The sequence below is a fragment of the Cucurbita moschata genome, unplaced genomic scaffold (assembly GCF_002738365.1).
Source record: "Cucurbita moschata cultivar Rifu unplaced genomic scaffold, Cmos_1.0 Cmo_Scf00002, whole genome shotgun sequence".
Lineage (NCBI taxonomy): Eukaryota > Viridiplantae > Streptophyta > Magnoliopsida > Cucurbitales > Cucurbitaceae > Cucurbita > Cucurbita moschata.
This window is the reverse complement of record NW_019268518.1, coordinates 3,989,973-4,004,845: the sequence shown is the minus strand read 5'-3', so window position 1 is coordinate 4,004,845 and position 14,873 is coordinate 3,989,973. Positions and strand designations below refer to the sequence as shown.

At 38.1% G+C, this 14,873-nt stretch overlaps 3 protein-coding genes across 6 annotated transcripts; 1 reads left to right on the top strand and 2 right to left on the bottom strand.

Moving 5' to 3' along the window:
* Positions 1-1,042: 1,042 nt before the first annotated feature.
* Positions 1,043-4,428, bottom strand: LOC111464446 (fluoride export protein 2). 4 transcript variants are annotated; one of them, XM_023108662.1, is made up of 6 exons: positions 4,078-4,428; positions 2,932-3,421; positions 2,746-2,823; positions 2,386-2,484; positions 1,937-2,129; positions 1,043-1,734 (listed from the first exon to the last, which is right to left on the bottom strand). In XM_023108662.1, exons 2-6 carry the CDS (start codon positions 3,343-3,345, stop codon positions 1,115-1,117), a joined length of 1,404 nt encoding a protein of 467 aa, XP_022964430.1. In that variant the 5' UTR covers positions 3,346-3,421; positions 4,078-4,428; the 3' UTR covers positions 1,043-1,114. The 4 variants fall into 4 exon arrangements, with proteins under 4 accessions (XP_022964430.1, XP_022964422.1, XP_022964436.1 ...); XM_023108654.1 differs by having other exon boundaries at positions 2,932-3,354; XM_023108668.1 differs by having other exon boundaries at positions 2,932-3,349.
* Positions 4,429-6,899: 2,471 nt separating this feature from the next.
* LOC111464532 (cold shock protein 2-like) lies at positions 6,900-7,506 on the top strand. The gene has a single exon (XM_023108766.1). It carries the CDS (start codon positions 6,910-6,912, stop codon positions 7,417-7,419), a length of 510 nt encoding a protein of 169 aa, XP_022964534.1. The 5' UTR covers positions 6,900-6,909; the 3' UTR covers positions 7,420-7,506.
* Positions 7,507-11,128: 3,622 nt separating this feature from the next.
* Positions 11,129-14,476, bottom strand: LOC111464473 (auxin transporter-like protein 3). The gene is made up of 8 exons (XM_023108689.1): positions 14,277-14,476; positions 14,003-14,188; positions 13,799-13,911; positions 13,536-13,719; positions 12,267-12,364; positions 11,981-12,188; positions 11,649-11,906; positions 11,129-11,566 (listed from the first exon to the last, which is right to left on the bottom strand). Exons 1-8 carry the CDS (start codon positions 14,433-14,435, stop codon positions 11,372-11,374), a joined length of 1,401 nt encoding a protein of 466 aa, XP_022964457.1. The 5' UTR covers positions 14,436-14,476; the 3' UTR covers positions 11,129-11,371.
* Positions 14,477-14,873: the final 397 nt, after the last annotated feature.

The window sequence follows — 14,873 nt, the reverse complement described above, 5'->3', positions numbered from 1 at the left end:
TTTTTTTTTTTTTTAAATTCTGTTTTAATTGTTATTTTTAGCCTAATTAGTATTTTCAAATTATTTTGTTTATTAATTAATTTGATTAACTAGAAATTCTCTACAAGTACCTCGAATAGATTCATAATCCAACCAAACTAGAAATTCTCAAATGTGAGTTCTCAGTCACATGTGCTCGATTGAATATGCAGTCATGGTGCTTGTCAGCCTGAATCACCCTTTGACGACTTGTGTAGCGAGGGGTTTTCCGCAGTGGAACCTGTGTTCAAACCGAGCTAGGTTGTTCTTTTTTTTCAATTATTTTAATAAATTTTACTTAATTACATCAATAACTAAAATCTCATAAAATCAACTAAAATCTCATAAAATTCAAACATCATTATCATCATCAAATAACTAAAATCTCATAAAATCAACTAAAATCTCATAAAATTCAAACATCATTATCATCATCATCATTTACAAACGTAGTGTATGGTTGTATTCAGTTAAATTATAACTTTATTTTCAGTTGATACAACAAAAAATATCAATCTACTAACCCAATCGAGTTTTTGGTCTTCCAACAACTCAAATATATATATATATATATAGTCATGCCCTAAACTTAGTCGGGTCGGAGTCAAGCCTCCTCGAAGGTAGTAAAAAATGACTAAGACTCCAAAGGAGTCGAGCCTCGATTAAGGGGGCACTTTGTTCGAGGAGAGGTGTTGGATGATGAAAATGGCACATCCGCTAATTTAGGGAAAAACACAGAATACTCTGTCCATTGGTACGAGGCATTTTTGGAAAGCCCAAAGCAAACCTCTATATATATATATAATCCGAGGCGTCCTCTAAAGTTAGAATAGCAAGAACACTCCTATTATGTAGCATGGGTACATAATATCAAATTTTTTTAAAATTTGTTTTACCATGGTAAAATTCATTCCATAATGATTTTCAGAGTATATAAAATTAATATCCATCAAAACCAAAGTTCTCCTATGATTTGACTCACATTTTTAAGTAGCTTTAATTTGAATATATAGTACAACCATTATGCATAAAAAATATAAAAAAATTATAAAGTACTAATATCATATGAATTATGAAAATGGGGATTTACAACATTTTACTCATTCAATCCCTGGGTCCAGACGGGTATAGAGTAAATCAATACGCCTAATGCGAAGGAAATGGCCATCGTGAGGGCCGCATACGCGTAGGCTCTCCAAGGCTGCTCGCTCAGCCTCATCGCGTTGAACTCTGCAATGAACGTCGACACCGTGCTCAAACACCCCAACAGCCCCAACTGTACCCCACTCGCTACCGTCTCCACCTTCTCCGTTTTCACAGCTTTCTTCACCGTCGCCAGCGCCGCCATCACACACGCCGCTAAAACATTCGCCATCAGGGTCCCAATCGGCACCCATTTCCACCGCCCTTTACGCCCCACTCCCCGCCCATTTAGCCTGGCTAAGAACCACCGCGCCCATACCCCCACCGGCCCCACCAGGCAACCCACCCACAGTTCCGCCGCCTCGCTGCTGAAATCTCTCTCTAGTAGGCTCCCACTGAAGCTCCACAATAGAATCAGCATCAGTGAAAACCCCACCATTGCTGCTAAGTCACGCTCGTAGCTGTCCACTTTCAAGCACCAGCTGCAGGTTATGTTTTTTCTTTTCATAATCCATCGGAAGCCCTTTGCTGTTTCTATTCCGAAGATTATGGAGTAGGCCACCAGAAACAAGCCTGCAGAAGAATCAGTAAGATATTGATATTGGTGAGGATAGTTGAGAGACGATCTCCCTTGGTGAGGCTTTTTGAGAGAGTCCAAAGCAAAGTTACGAGAGCTTAAACTCAAAGTGAACAATATTATATTATTGTGGAGATTCGTGATTCTTAACCCATATAACGTGCTTTTGGAGTTCTGGTGTCTTGAGTCATTGTTTACCTATGAAGAAACCGAGGATGGCAAAGAGCCAGCGGCCGTCGACACTTAAATCCAGCATTTTCTGATTCCATCCGCTGAATGTTGTTAGGCTTCCCAAGTAACCGGTCGTCAATCCAATGGCTAGATAATCTGAAATGCCTGAAATGTCTCCTTTGAAAACAACACCCCACCATCCCATCAAGAATGATCCCACCTATCAAATTAATATAATAACAAATTAGCTAAATTTATTAAAGATTCTGCATAAAAGTAAGCATCTAAAACTTCTCTATTCATGCAAGGCTACCCATAAAATTCATACAGAAGTTATTTACTACAAGAAAAGGTGGAGCAAATTGGATTATAAGCTTTACTTTCACCCTTTTGAGATCAAATGAATTAGATATTCCAAAGGATAGAGAAAAGGAAGATCAGTAACAGATGAGTAGAAGAAGAATTGAGAGGCAGACCATATTGGAAGGCAGATCTGGATACAGAATCGTCTCATTGTTCGTCACGTTTGCATTCTCTGGGCCAAACAACTTCTGTAGTCCATATCTTGTCAAGACCTGCACAACAACACAAAATAGCTCTGTAACCAGAAAAGGTTTCAACAATCATAATCTTCATACAACTCTTGAAAAGCTTAAACTTCGAACACCTTTTTTACACCAAAGCTTCTGTCACTCAAATCATAAAATACTGTCAACATATGTCAGTAAAGAGCAGATTTCTCAGTTGTAAATGAGAGGTCGGCGGTGTTTTCCTAAAAGTGCACTAGAAGATATCACTACTTAGAACTTTTGAAAATGTAGAATTTTCTGAGTTACCCCAAGAATTCCAAAAACAGCAAGATGAACAAGGCATGTTACATACTCCAACAGCCTTGAAAACTTCCTCTTGCTTTCCTGTTCATGAAACCAAACAAAACCCATGAATTATCCGAAAAATGGAAGGAAGAAAAAAAAAAACATTCAACTCAGCCGTCGTGGAAAGGATGTCAAAATAAAACCCACTTGCTTTGTGTCTTCAGAATGATCTATGGGGCAGTTTGCAAGAGTGGACACGATTTCCTCAGCTTGAGGTGGCACAAGAGAAGCAGGAGTATTAACTGTTGCAGATTCACGACCTAGAAATCCATAGGATTGCACGAAGGGGTTCTCTGGAATTGGGGCAATTGCACCATTCTCCAAAGCACGATCGAGAGATAAGCTAAAGCGCTCACTATCACTGAATCTATTGCTGTAAAGAGCACGATCCCCAATGTCCCCCGCTTCTGAAACGCTCTCACTTTCAGCATCATGATCAGTTAGAGGAGGCTGATCACAAGAAGAGTTAAAAGAGCTTCTCCTAAATGAAGAGCCTAAACTCCTAGCTCGATTAAGTGGAATTCCTTGTCTGGTTTCTGGGTTGCTACCCCCATGATCCATCACCCTTTTGTGGAAGCAATCGAAAGAGAGAAAAAATCAGGGGATCAGATATGTAGGGAATTGAATGGCGGTGAACCTGACAGTGTTCAATTGTATTTTCTTAACTTTCTCGCCCATGAATGAATTTATGGTCAACTACTCTGATTTGAGATTAAGGATAGATTAAAACTATATACAAATGCTTAATAATTCCATGTATAATCGAATGGTTGTGGCTTATACGAATTTCAGCCAACGCAGTCCTTGAAAGAAAACAAATATAAGAAAAAAACAACAAGTACAACCGACTGCTGACTAAAATATGACAGAGGACGAAACCTTGTCTGTGATAAAATAATGGTGGAAGAAGCAGAGAATCTTTCCCTCACCCACCGGTTAGTGAACCAATTACGAAACCCCCAGCGAAGATGAAGATAAAAGTTTAGTTTATTTTGAAATTCAGAAGATATGTTTTCCATTAACAGAGAACTATCAAATCGTATAAATTGATTTCCACCTCTCTTTCAATGAATTTGAGGCTTCGAACCGAACCTCCGGTGAGATAGAATCTTGAAACGATTAGCATAAGTCTGTATTTAGTTCTAGACCAAATCAAATATACATACAATAAATGATACTCATAAAGAAGAGAGAGACAAATGAAAAGGTCAAACTACCGCGTCGGGATTCTAAATTTTGAGCGCCATTACAAGATTGAGATTCGCGCTCGGCTGAGACTGAAAGTGAACGAACCTGGGGTTATGGAATGCACGATGTAATAAGAAAACCGCGTCGTCGTGAGGAACAGTCAACGGCGATTTGCGATGCGATTCGGGAATATAGAGTCGTGGAGGTAGTGATTAGTGGTGGTTTCTGATAAATCGCAGTGGAGAATGCTCGATTTTGTGGGCTGAATCGAAGAGGCGAAGGGGTTTTGATGGTGGAAAGGAGGAAAATGGGGATTCGGGAGAGAGGTGGAGGCGGAAGTGAAGGTTATGGCGGTTGGAAGGTGGCCGCAGGGAGGGGGCAGTTGCGCGCTATTTCACAATGTGGCCGAGAGAGAGGGCTGCGGCATGGCTCCGTCTCCTCACTTTGACTCTGCTTCTCCCCTTTCTATTCTAACTCCTAATTAAAGGATAGTTTTACTCATTTTTTATATTCAAAATTATTTTTAAATATATATTTTTTTTTAAAATAAATAAATAAAAATCAAACTATTGATTTCAAACGCTCTTTTTTCTCTATTTTTTTGGTTGAGTTGCTCAAATTGTTTTTCATTTTATAACTATTTTTTAAAAAAAAATTCATAAATATCAGGTATCAAATATTCTTAATTTTTTCTTTTTGTGATAATTCTTACGACAAATATTCTTAATTTTTTTTTTTGTAATAATCTTAAAAGTAAGGTAGGGTTAGGTCGGGTAACCCACAAACGGACCCAAAATGTTACATTGTAGGTTTAGGGTTTAGAGCACTCAAACCCAAATTTTCGCCCTATCTTGTTTGTACAGACCTTTTACGTTTTGGGTTTTTGTCAAATCAATGAGTTATTTCGACCAAGTATATATATCTTAGCCTTTATCAAGCCTATGTTTGTCTCTCTTGTCTATTTTTTTGCCTTCTTCTTACTTACGTCTCGTCTTAGGTTTGGTGTCCCTCTTGTCTGCATTTTGTCTTCTTCCTGTCTATGACTCATCTTGGGTTCAGTGCGCACTTTATATAGTGTGTTGGATGTTGCACCGCCCTATTTGATCGCATCATGGTATTTGTGTTTTCTCGATTTTTATGTGGTCGGTTGGATGCCACTTCTGTGTCATTGGCGACTGCACGTGAGGGTCACAACCTACTTTTCTATTACAATGGTTGTGACATTCTCTCCACTTAAACTAGTCATCGATAAATTTTTCGGGACACATTCTTTTGGTTCGTTGAAATTGATTTAAAATGGATGGTCCTAATCCAAACTTTATATTTATTTGATAACTACGTTATTGGCCAAAACATGAGAACTCTACCCAATGTTCTTCCCTGTCTTTTCCACGTCAGCCTCAAATTCTCCCTATCAAAACATTTTTTTAATCTATTTTTCATAATTAAAAAAAAAAATTAAATTTTTGTTCTTATCTCAAATTTTTAGATTATGGCAAACAAATCGTTTTTAAATATTTACTTTAAAATGTTAGTTAATAATTCAAATGTTTCCAAAAAAATATAATGAATTTATGACATAAAATAGATAAAAAATGAAAAAAAATATCAAATTTTCTTTAAAATAATTCAATATTTAATGGAGTTAGATGTGTTACACCATCCACTCTTGGGGTCCAGCTTCCTCACTAACAAACGGCTAGGTGGCTGGTTGTAATATCAATTGCAAGTAGATATTGTCTATTTTGGCTCGTTACGTATCACCGTCAACCTCACGATTTTAATACGCGTCTATTAGGGAGAGATTTTCCTAACTTTACATTGAATGTTTTGTTTCCTTCTCCAACTTATCGGGTAAATTGAAATTTGCTATATATTTTAATTAATTAAAATATTTTCAAAATTAGATAACTAAATTAAATAAAATAAAATGGGTTGACGAGAATATTATGTTTTTTTTTTTAATTCTTTTCACATTTTTCTTCCACTACATATAGATATAATTATAGTTTTTTTTATAAACATATTATTTTTTAAATAATAATAATAGCAATTATAAACAGAATAAAATATATGACCATTTTCTATTGAGCTGAATAATAATAAGTAAATATTTTGCCTCAACCACTCCTAATTTCTTTATTAATTATGAATTATATATAGATTAAGCAATATATCATCATAATTATATTTAACAATTAATTAATTATTGACTAATCCATAATTATTAACGTTTGACATTTTCCTAGGTGGACTAAATTCCCCTAGTCAGCAATCCACCCAAGCCCAGCCCAGTTCATGCTTAATGGGCTTAGTCTCAACACAAAATTTGAACTTATAAATTTGTTAATTTTTAAATTAAATCTCTCCATAATTTATTAAACATCAAATTTGACATTCTTAAAATTGAATGAGACAAAATAATAATAATAACTATTAAATAGATATTTTAATGGCACTCGGTAGTGTTTATAGGTTGTGTTGAGTCGTCGAGACATTTTTTAGACACAATCAATTATTTATGTTGTAAAATTTTAATCCGAACAATCCTTATTAAATAATGAACTCAACTCAATCCAATCGTAAATTTCTTGGATTAAGTTTGTTCGTAGTTTATTTATGTAAAATATTTAGTATGAGATTATATTTTAAAATTTTTAATTATTTTTAACAGTGATATAAATAAATATATCCTTCTCATTTTGTCACCGTAATAATAATTAATATTTTTTGGATGACGTGTTCGTTTACAGTTAACTTGGTTTATCTAATTTGATGACGTGTCAGAAGTTCAGTGGATAAGTGTGAAGAGAGCTGACATAACCATCCAATCATTGGATTCCACGTCACCCGAATTCTCCTTTTTTCCTGGAATCTCTGTTTCGGAGAGATATACATTGCTGGAAACTTTTGGGTATTGTCTCTGTTTCTTTTTCCATGGCGGAGGTGAAGAAATCGACGGGAACCGTGAAGTGGTTCAGTGCGCAGAAGGGGTTTGGCTTCATAGCTCCACATGATTCCGGCGAGGACCTTTTTGTGCACCACACCTCCATTTTGTCCGACGGATTTCGGACCCTTTTCGATGGTCAGGCGGTTGAATTTTCCATCGATTATGGCCAAGATCACCGTGCCAAGGCCGTTGACGTTACTGTAATTGGTAGAACTAGTGGGTTCGGAGGTGGCCGTGGCGGTGGGAGAGATAGAGGCACCGGTTCTGGCCAGTCCGGCGGGCGAGGAGGTTATGGTGATTTTGGCAGAGGAGAGTGTTACAATTGTGGTCGGATGGGTCATTTAGCTAGGGATTGTTACCAGGGAAATGGCCGTGCACCTCCCAACCGTGGACGGGGTCGTGGATACGGCGGCGGTCGGGAATTTGGCGGGGGCAGTTGTTATAATTGTGGAGAAACAGGACATTTTGCTAGAGAATGTGAAAATGAAAGCAAATGACGAAGAATTTTGGTCGTTTCTTCTTCGATTTTCTTTTAATTATAGCGATGTTCTTAATATGTTTCATACCATTTTTATATTTCGTAATTTTACATGGGATGGTTCTGTCACATATAGTTAGTTAGATTGGACTATGCCTTAAAGAAAAATTATTCAATGAGACTGTTACAAAATACATCAAAATTTATATAAAATATTATTATTATTATTTTTTTTTAACTCAAGTTGATTACCAAGAGACGATCATATTATAATAGTATCACTTGTTAATAGAGAAAGTTGTTAGAGTTAGCTCACTCTGACTCGATCACAACCTTTTGTGTCAACCATCGTAGCATGTGTGTCGCCCATGGCCTAAGGGACATGATGACTTGTCATCCTCACTTTCTTTCTACTTATCAATGGCAATCTGCTTCGGGTTCCAACATCAATGATTGGTAATTGAACACGACTCTCCACAATGGTATGATATTGTCCACTTTAAGTATAAGCTCTCATGGCTTTGTTTTGGGCTTCCCCAAAAGACCTTATACCAATGGAGAGAGTATTCTTTGTTTATAAATTCATGATCATTCTCTAAATTAGTCGATGTGGGACTTACATCATCCAACACCTCCCCTCGAACAAAGTACGTCTCCCCTTAATCGAGGCTCGACTCCTTTTCTTTTGGAGTCCTTTGTTCGACATTTGAGGATTTACCAATCTATTGGCACGACTAAGTTTAGAGCATAGCTCTGATACTATGTTAGACGAACACGACTCTCCACAATGGTATGATATTATCCACTTTGAGCATAAGCTCTCATGACTTTGGGTTTCCCCCAAAAGGCTTCGTACCAATGGAGAGAGTATTCTTTGTTTACAAACTTATGATCATTTCCTAAATTAGCCAATGTGCTTATGCTCAAAGCAAAGCCATGAGAGCTTATGCTCAAAGCAAAGCCATGAGAGCTTATGCTCAAGGGAGACAATATCATATCATTGTGGAGAGTCGTGTTCGTCTAACATTCACAACTCAACCCAACACTCTATTCTTAAGTTGGGTTGTCGTATGATTCTTTTTAAAAAAAATCATATTTATCCACAGTATCGTATCATATTAATAATTAGAATCTCATAAAATTCAAATATCAAATATTTATAAGTCACCGTGCATTATCAACATTGGTTACCAACGTCAAATTTTCTTAATGATCTTTATAATAGGGTAGAATAGTGTTGGTTGTAACTCTATATTCTGGTTGGTCGGGTTGACCCGATAAAAAAATGTTAACCTGCAAACCGACTCAAATTTTCAATTGTCAAAAAATTTAATCCAACCCACATCGGAAAAAAAATCTAACCCAACCCCGACCTTTCTGATTTAGGTTGGGTAGTCCGAGTTAGTCGAATTCATGGGTCATATACACACCCTTTAATATTATTGCTTATGTATGGACATAAAAATGGAAATATGAACAAATCTTTAATAGGGTAGAGAGTGGGTGAATGATAACTACTTGAAAGACGACTAGACGACTAGATTGTCCTCTACTTAAGAAGAATGCCGAGAGTATGATTAAAGTTTAGCATGTCGGTCGCAAAGGACAAAGATCGTATATTTATAACAAGAAATAATAACAAATCTATCTTCATTAAATTTGAGTCGTTCACATATCAAGTCTGGTTTTATGATTTCTTTTCATACATTATCGTTTGAGCCTCGAAGAGAAAGGGTGACAAAATGACAATTGTAACTGTCCAAATCCACCGCTAGCAAATATTACCCGTTTTAGTCCATGGCCTCACGATTTTAAAACGCCATTATCATTTGATACACGAAGAGAAAGGGCGACAAGATGACAATTTTAACAGTCCAAGCTCATCGCTAACAAATATTGTCCGTTTTAACTCGTTATGTACAGACGTCAACCGCATGGTTTTAAAATGTTTCGTTCTCCTCTCCAACCGAGATGGGATCTCACAACAATAATTGTCGTTAAAAAACAATAACGTTCTTATCAAAAAGTTGCGACAAATTATAAATGAACGAGAAATTAGACAAGAGGGTAATTTTGTCATTTACATAAAAGTGTGGGAAATGAATAGAAGTTGCCAATGAAATGAATTGAGAGCTTCCAAACCTAGTGATCCTTTCACCTTTTCCATTAGGACCCACCAAAATTTCCTCTTTAGTAATCAAACTTTTTGACCATTGACCGACCTTCGAAGTGATTGCTCGGGTTCGGAGTCGTATGAGTTAGATTAGGTTACAAACTTATTTGAGTTCATCGTGTAAGACAAATTATTCGATGAAACCATCACAATGTGTCTGTCTCTTAATATACGTAAGATGAAACCCAAATATATATTTGTCATCTAGAAACTATCGGATATAAAAGCAAGAAACTTTTACAATTCTTCTCTCGATATTCAACCGTGCAAGGCAGTTACTGTAACGATATCATTGAATAATTTCTCAAACTCGTAGAGATCGGGAGTTCAATCATTTGATCTCGTCTATGTCATAACTCGTCGAAGATACTCGGTTATTTAGATTGGACCTACAAATTTTGCTTGGTCCTCTCCTTTTCTCTCTCTACATGTATGGCCATTCAATAATTTTTGTAGTGTTAGGCAGTGATAGGACAGCTAGTTGGGACAATGACTATAAGCTGCCATTCACATTCACATTCTCGAGATGAACTAATGACTTCTTTTAGCTGTCGTTTATGCAAAGAACAACAGGACAAGAACAAACCTCGCCAATGGCTCAAACACGAGCCCTTGCAGCTCACAAATCTCTCGTAATTTTATCATTTGTAACGGTTTAAGTCTACTGTTAGTAGATATTGTCCGTTTTGGCTCGTTATGTATCGCTGTCAGTTTCACGGTTTTAAAACGCGTTTGTTAGGGAGAAGTTTCCATACCCTTATAAAGAATGTTTTGTTTCTCTCTCCAACTGATGCGAGATCTCACAATCCACCCCCTTAGGGGCTCAGCGTCTTCGTTAGCACACTGCCCGGTGTTTAGCTCTGATACTATTTGTAACAGCCCAAGCTCAACACTAGTTATTATTGTCCATTTTGGCCTATTATGTATCGTTATCAACCTCACAATTTTAAAACACATGTGTTAGGGAAAGGTTTCCATACCCTTATAAGAAATGTTTCATTCCCCTCTTCAACCGATGCAGTATCTCACAATCCACATCTCTTGGGGGCCTAACGTCTTCGTTGGCACACCTCTCAATGTCTCGCTTTGATACCATTTGTAACGGCCCAAGCCGCCCTTGGGGACCAGCATCTTCGTTGGTACACAGCCCGATGTCTGGCTCTAATACCATTTATAACAGCTCAACCCCATCGCTAGCAGATATTGTCCACTTTGACATTATGTATTCTCACAGTTTTAAAACGCGTCTATTAACGAGAGATTTCCATACCCTTATAAGAAATGTTTCCTTCCCCTCTTCAACCAATGCAGGATCTCACAATCCACCCCTTTGGGAGCCCAACCTCTTTGCTAGCACACCCCCAATGTCTATCTCTAATACCATTAGTAACAGCCCAACCCCACCGCTAGTAAATATTATCCGCTTTGACCCGTTATATATCACCATCAACCTCCCAGTGTTAAAACTCATCTATTAGAAATATGTTTCCATACCCTGATAAACAATATTCCGTTCCCCTCTCCAACCGACATGAGACCTCACTTTTACTTCTCTTACATTACACGCGCTTCCGCACCGTATAATCTTTTAGAATGAAGTTAACCCATAATGGGAAATGATGAATAGAATATCATTCATAAAGACACAGACTTTAACAGCTAGTGGACTCTCACCAGTTACAAACTCAACAGGAGGTATGCATAGGGGTGCCCAACATCGCCAATACATGCAAAAGACATACAAATATAAGGTCTGCCAATCAATTTACACACAAACATGTTCATGTTCATGTTCTTCTCAATGCTTGTGAGGAGGGCACTGGTAGCACTTAGTGAATAGCCCAAAGGTATTAACTTGATGAACAAAGTTGAGCATACTTGCCCACCCACCAAACCCAAATCCCACAATCAATACCCATCCAACCACAAATATGTTCACAGAGTATAGCCCTGCCCAGCCACCCATCAATGCTGGAGCTCTCTCCACTGCATTCTGTGTTGTTCAACGCAGAAGAAACATGTTAAAAAGTTAACAAAAACTGAATTATGAATCAAAAGGTACAAAAGTTATGAACCTCTCTTGATGATGAAGAAGCAAAAGTGACCATGTGAGCTAAAGCAGGGATGATGTAGACAGTGAAGCTGACAAGAAGCGATCCCACTGTCGAGTTGATCGGTCCGAAGAATGGGAAAATGATAGCCAAAAACCATATCGGTATCACGACTGGTAGTCTTGTAAGAGCTCTCTTGATCAAGCTTTTTGTTTCATGTACTCCAATGAATTTCTCCCATACAAAGTAGAGAGGTGTGCAGGCAAATCCAAATGTTATGAACTGTATGACAAATCAATCACCAATCTTAATGAATCTTATTCAAATGGGGTTTGATTTTTGAATAAGAATGTTACCTGATGGATGAGCATGAGGATGACAGCAGTGTCTCTAAAGGCGGTTCTAGGGAGCAAAGCAAGAGCATTGGAATGGGTCAAGAGGGCATCCCCAAATGCCCAATAAACAGCTGAAGCTGATGGCAATGTCAGAGTAAGAACATAAAGGGTTGCTATCAAGTAAATAAGCTTGAATTTCTGTGGCTTCCACATGGCATGCATAATCTCCCTACATCATATCAGAATTGAACATAAAAATTGGCGTAAATGAGTGTATGAACGCTTAGATTGATCATTGAATTCTTACACTGTCACAGCATGTCCTCCAAAGGTGTAAAGAATGTTGGTAGCCCCAGTGAAGTATAGAACCATCGTAGTAGGCCCTGAGTGCTTTACTCCCTCAACCTTCATAGACAAAAGCAAACAGGATTCCGATGGAACCCAATTCAGCTCAGATCTAGTTTGATGGTTAAAGTTAGATGTCTTTTAGTTTGAGATCTCATCTGCTAGAAAAGGGAACGAAGCATTACTTGTAAGGGTGTAGAAACCTCTTCTTAGTAGATGCGTTTTAAAACCGTGAGGCCGAGGACCAAAGCGGATAATATCTGCTAGTAGTGGACTTAGGCTATTACAAATGATATCAGAGCCAAACACCGAGTGGTATGCTAGCAAGGACGCTGGCCCCCAAGGGGGTAGATTGTGAGAGCTCACATCGGTTGAAGAGGGGAACAAAGTATTCCTTATAAGGGCGTAGAAATTTCTCCCTAGTAGACGCGTTTTAAAACATGAGGTCAAGGGCCAAAGCGGACAATATTTGCTAGCGGTGGGTTTAGGCTGTTACTAATGGTATCACAGCCGAACACCGAGTGGTATGCCAGAGAGGACATAGGGCCCTCAAAGGGGTTGATTGTGAGATCCCACATCAATTGGAGAGGGGAACGAAGCATTTCTTATAAGAGTATAGAAACTTTTCCCTAGTAGACGCGTTTTAAAACCGTGAAGCTGAAGGCCAAAGCGGACAGTATCTGTTAGCGGTGGGCTTAGACCGTTACAAATTGTATTAGAGCCAAACACCAAGTGGTGTGCCAGCAAGAACATTGGGCCCCCAAGATGGTGGATTGTGAGATCTCACATCGGTTGGAGAGGGGAACAAATCATTCCTTATGAGGGTGTAGAAACCTCTCTTTAGTAGACACGTTTTAAAATCGTGACGCCGAGAACCAAAGTAGACAATATTTGCTAGCGGTGGACTTAGACCGTTACAAATGGTATCATAGCCAAACACAAAGCGGTGTGTCAGCGAGTACGCTGGCCTCCAAGTGGGTGGATTGTAAGATTCCACATCAGTTGGAGAGAGAAACGAAGCATTCCTTATTAACTGTGACACGGAAGACCAAAGTACACAATATCTACTAGCGGTGGGCTTAGGCTATTACAACCATGAAAACACTCCGATTCATTCATGAAAAACATCTTCTTTACTAACAAACAATCAAGATGTATTTGGATTGTTTTAGAAGCTGGTAAAACATTAAACAAATGAACATCGAGGATATTAATGATGTTATTATAGTACCTGTCCATGGACAAGGGAAGCAATGGTCATATACCAAGCAGTGTAAGTGGTCATCATGAGGCCAAGGAACGACCAAATTCTGTAGTTATGGAAAGAAGGAATGAAAACAGTGGTAGCACAGCAAGCGCCAAAGATATAAGTCCAAGTCCTCTTGTCCAAATTGTCGTTTATGTAATAGATATTACTGCAAAAACCAAACCCAGAGAATTGTTGAAGCTATAATGCAAATTCAGGGTAATTCATTCAAGTTCATGATAAACAACCTCGCACAAGCAATCAGCTGAATCACAGATCCAAAAAGTAGAAAAGTGCAATTGAAAAACAACCCAGCATTTCTCCAGTGTTTTCCAAGCAACCCATCAAGAACTTCAAACCACTGAAGAACAGGAAAAGAAAACAAGCGATTTGAATCGAAAAATGAAATGGGTATATGTTGTTATGAATGTGTATGAAGATCAAGAACTTACTTGAATTACATGGTTTCTGAAATCGACCTTTTCCCTTTCCTTTCTTGTTCTGTATTCAACATAAAGAACACTGATGAGATAAGCAGTCCAGCTACCCATTAGGCCATAGAAGAGCTGGAAGAGAATCCCAGAAAGCATCCCTAGTTGGGAGAATGAATATGGAAGTGTGAGAAGAACTTGAGCAACCTGAAAAAACAGAGCACCCAGCAGATTCAGAAGCAAAAAATCTCGAAAAAACACAAGAACAGAGAGAGAGGTGAAGATGGGTATTTGCCTGATTAGAAGAACAGCTAAACCATGCGTCGTAAACAGAGCCGCCATGCCAGAAGAGGGTAGAGAACTTGCTCTTTGTGGGCTTAGAAGAATCGCCCTTTTCTCTTTCCATTTCGACATAGTTGCCTGCTATTACAGTTTCGACTTTCTCAGAAGCCATTCGCGCGCGTTTGGGTGAGGTGGGAGGAAGCAATGGATGGATTTAGCGCCTTTAAATAGACAACAAGGGCACTCTGTTCTTTGTTCTTCCCTATTTAAATTTTTTTGGTGCTGTTTTTTTCTAATAATAATAAAAAACTAGCATATATTATCAGCTCTGACCAGTTAAGTACATATTCTAAAAAATGTTTAGTTTCCTTTCAATTTGGGTGGGATTTCACATTATTACACTCGAGTTATAATCAACGAAAAAATGACTAGAATTTTTCTTTTTTCTCTCGATAGGACTCGAAAAAAGTTGATTTAAGCATCCCGAGCTTTCATTGGGTAATGGGATGTGAAGTGCACGTCCATATGTGTTCAACCTACTTCAGTTCAGCTCGACGAAAACTGTCATACCGTTTAGTCCGATAGAATCTCGAATTAATTACGAATTATC

Excerpts from the sequence above, each read along its gene's own strand:
- LOC111464446 (XM_023108662.1), bottom strand. The coding sequence starts at position 3,345 with ATGGATCATGGGGGTAGCAACCCAGAAACCAGACAAGGAATTCCACTT. Across the intron at positions 2,485-2,745 it reads CTGTTTTTGGAATTCTTGGG|GTCTTGACAAGATATGGACT; the intron begins GTAACTCAGAAA and ends GTTGTTGTGCAG. Across the intron at positions 2,130-2,385 it reads CAGATCTGCCTTCCAATATG|GTGGGATCATTCTTGATGGG; the intron begins GTCTGCCTCTCA and ends TTAATTTGATAG.
- LOC111464532 (XM_023108766.1), top strand. The coding sequence starts at position 6,910 with ATGGCGGAGGTGAAGAAATCGACGGGAACCGTGAAGTGGTTCAGTGCG.
- LOC111464473 (XM_023108689.1), bottom strand. The coding sequence starts at position 14,435 with ATGGCTTCTGAGAAAGTCGAAACTGTAATAGCAGGCAACTATGTCGAA. Across the intron at positions 13,912-14,002 it reads TCAGAAACCATGTAATTCAA|TGGTTTGAAGTTCTTGATGG; the intron begins GTAAGTTCTTGA and ends CCTGTTCTTCAG. Across the intron at positions 11,907-11,980 it reads TCCTCATGCTCATCCATCAG|TTCATAACATTTGGATTTGC; the intron begins GTAACATTCTTA and ends TTTGTCATACAG.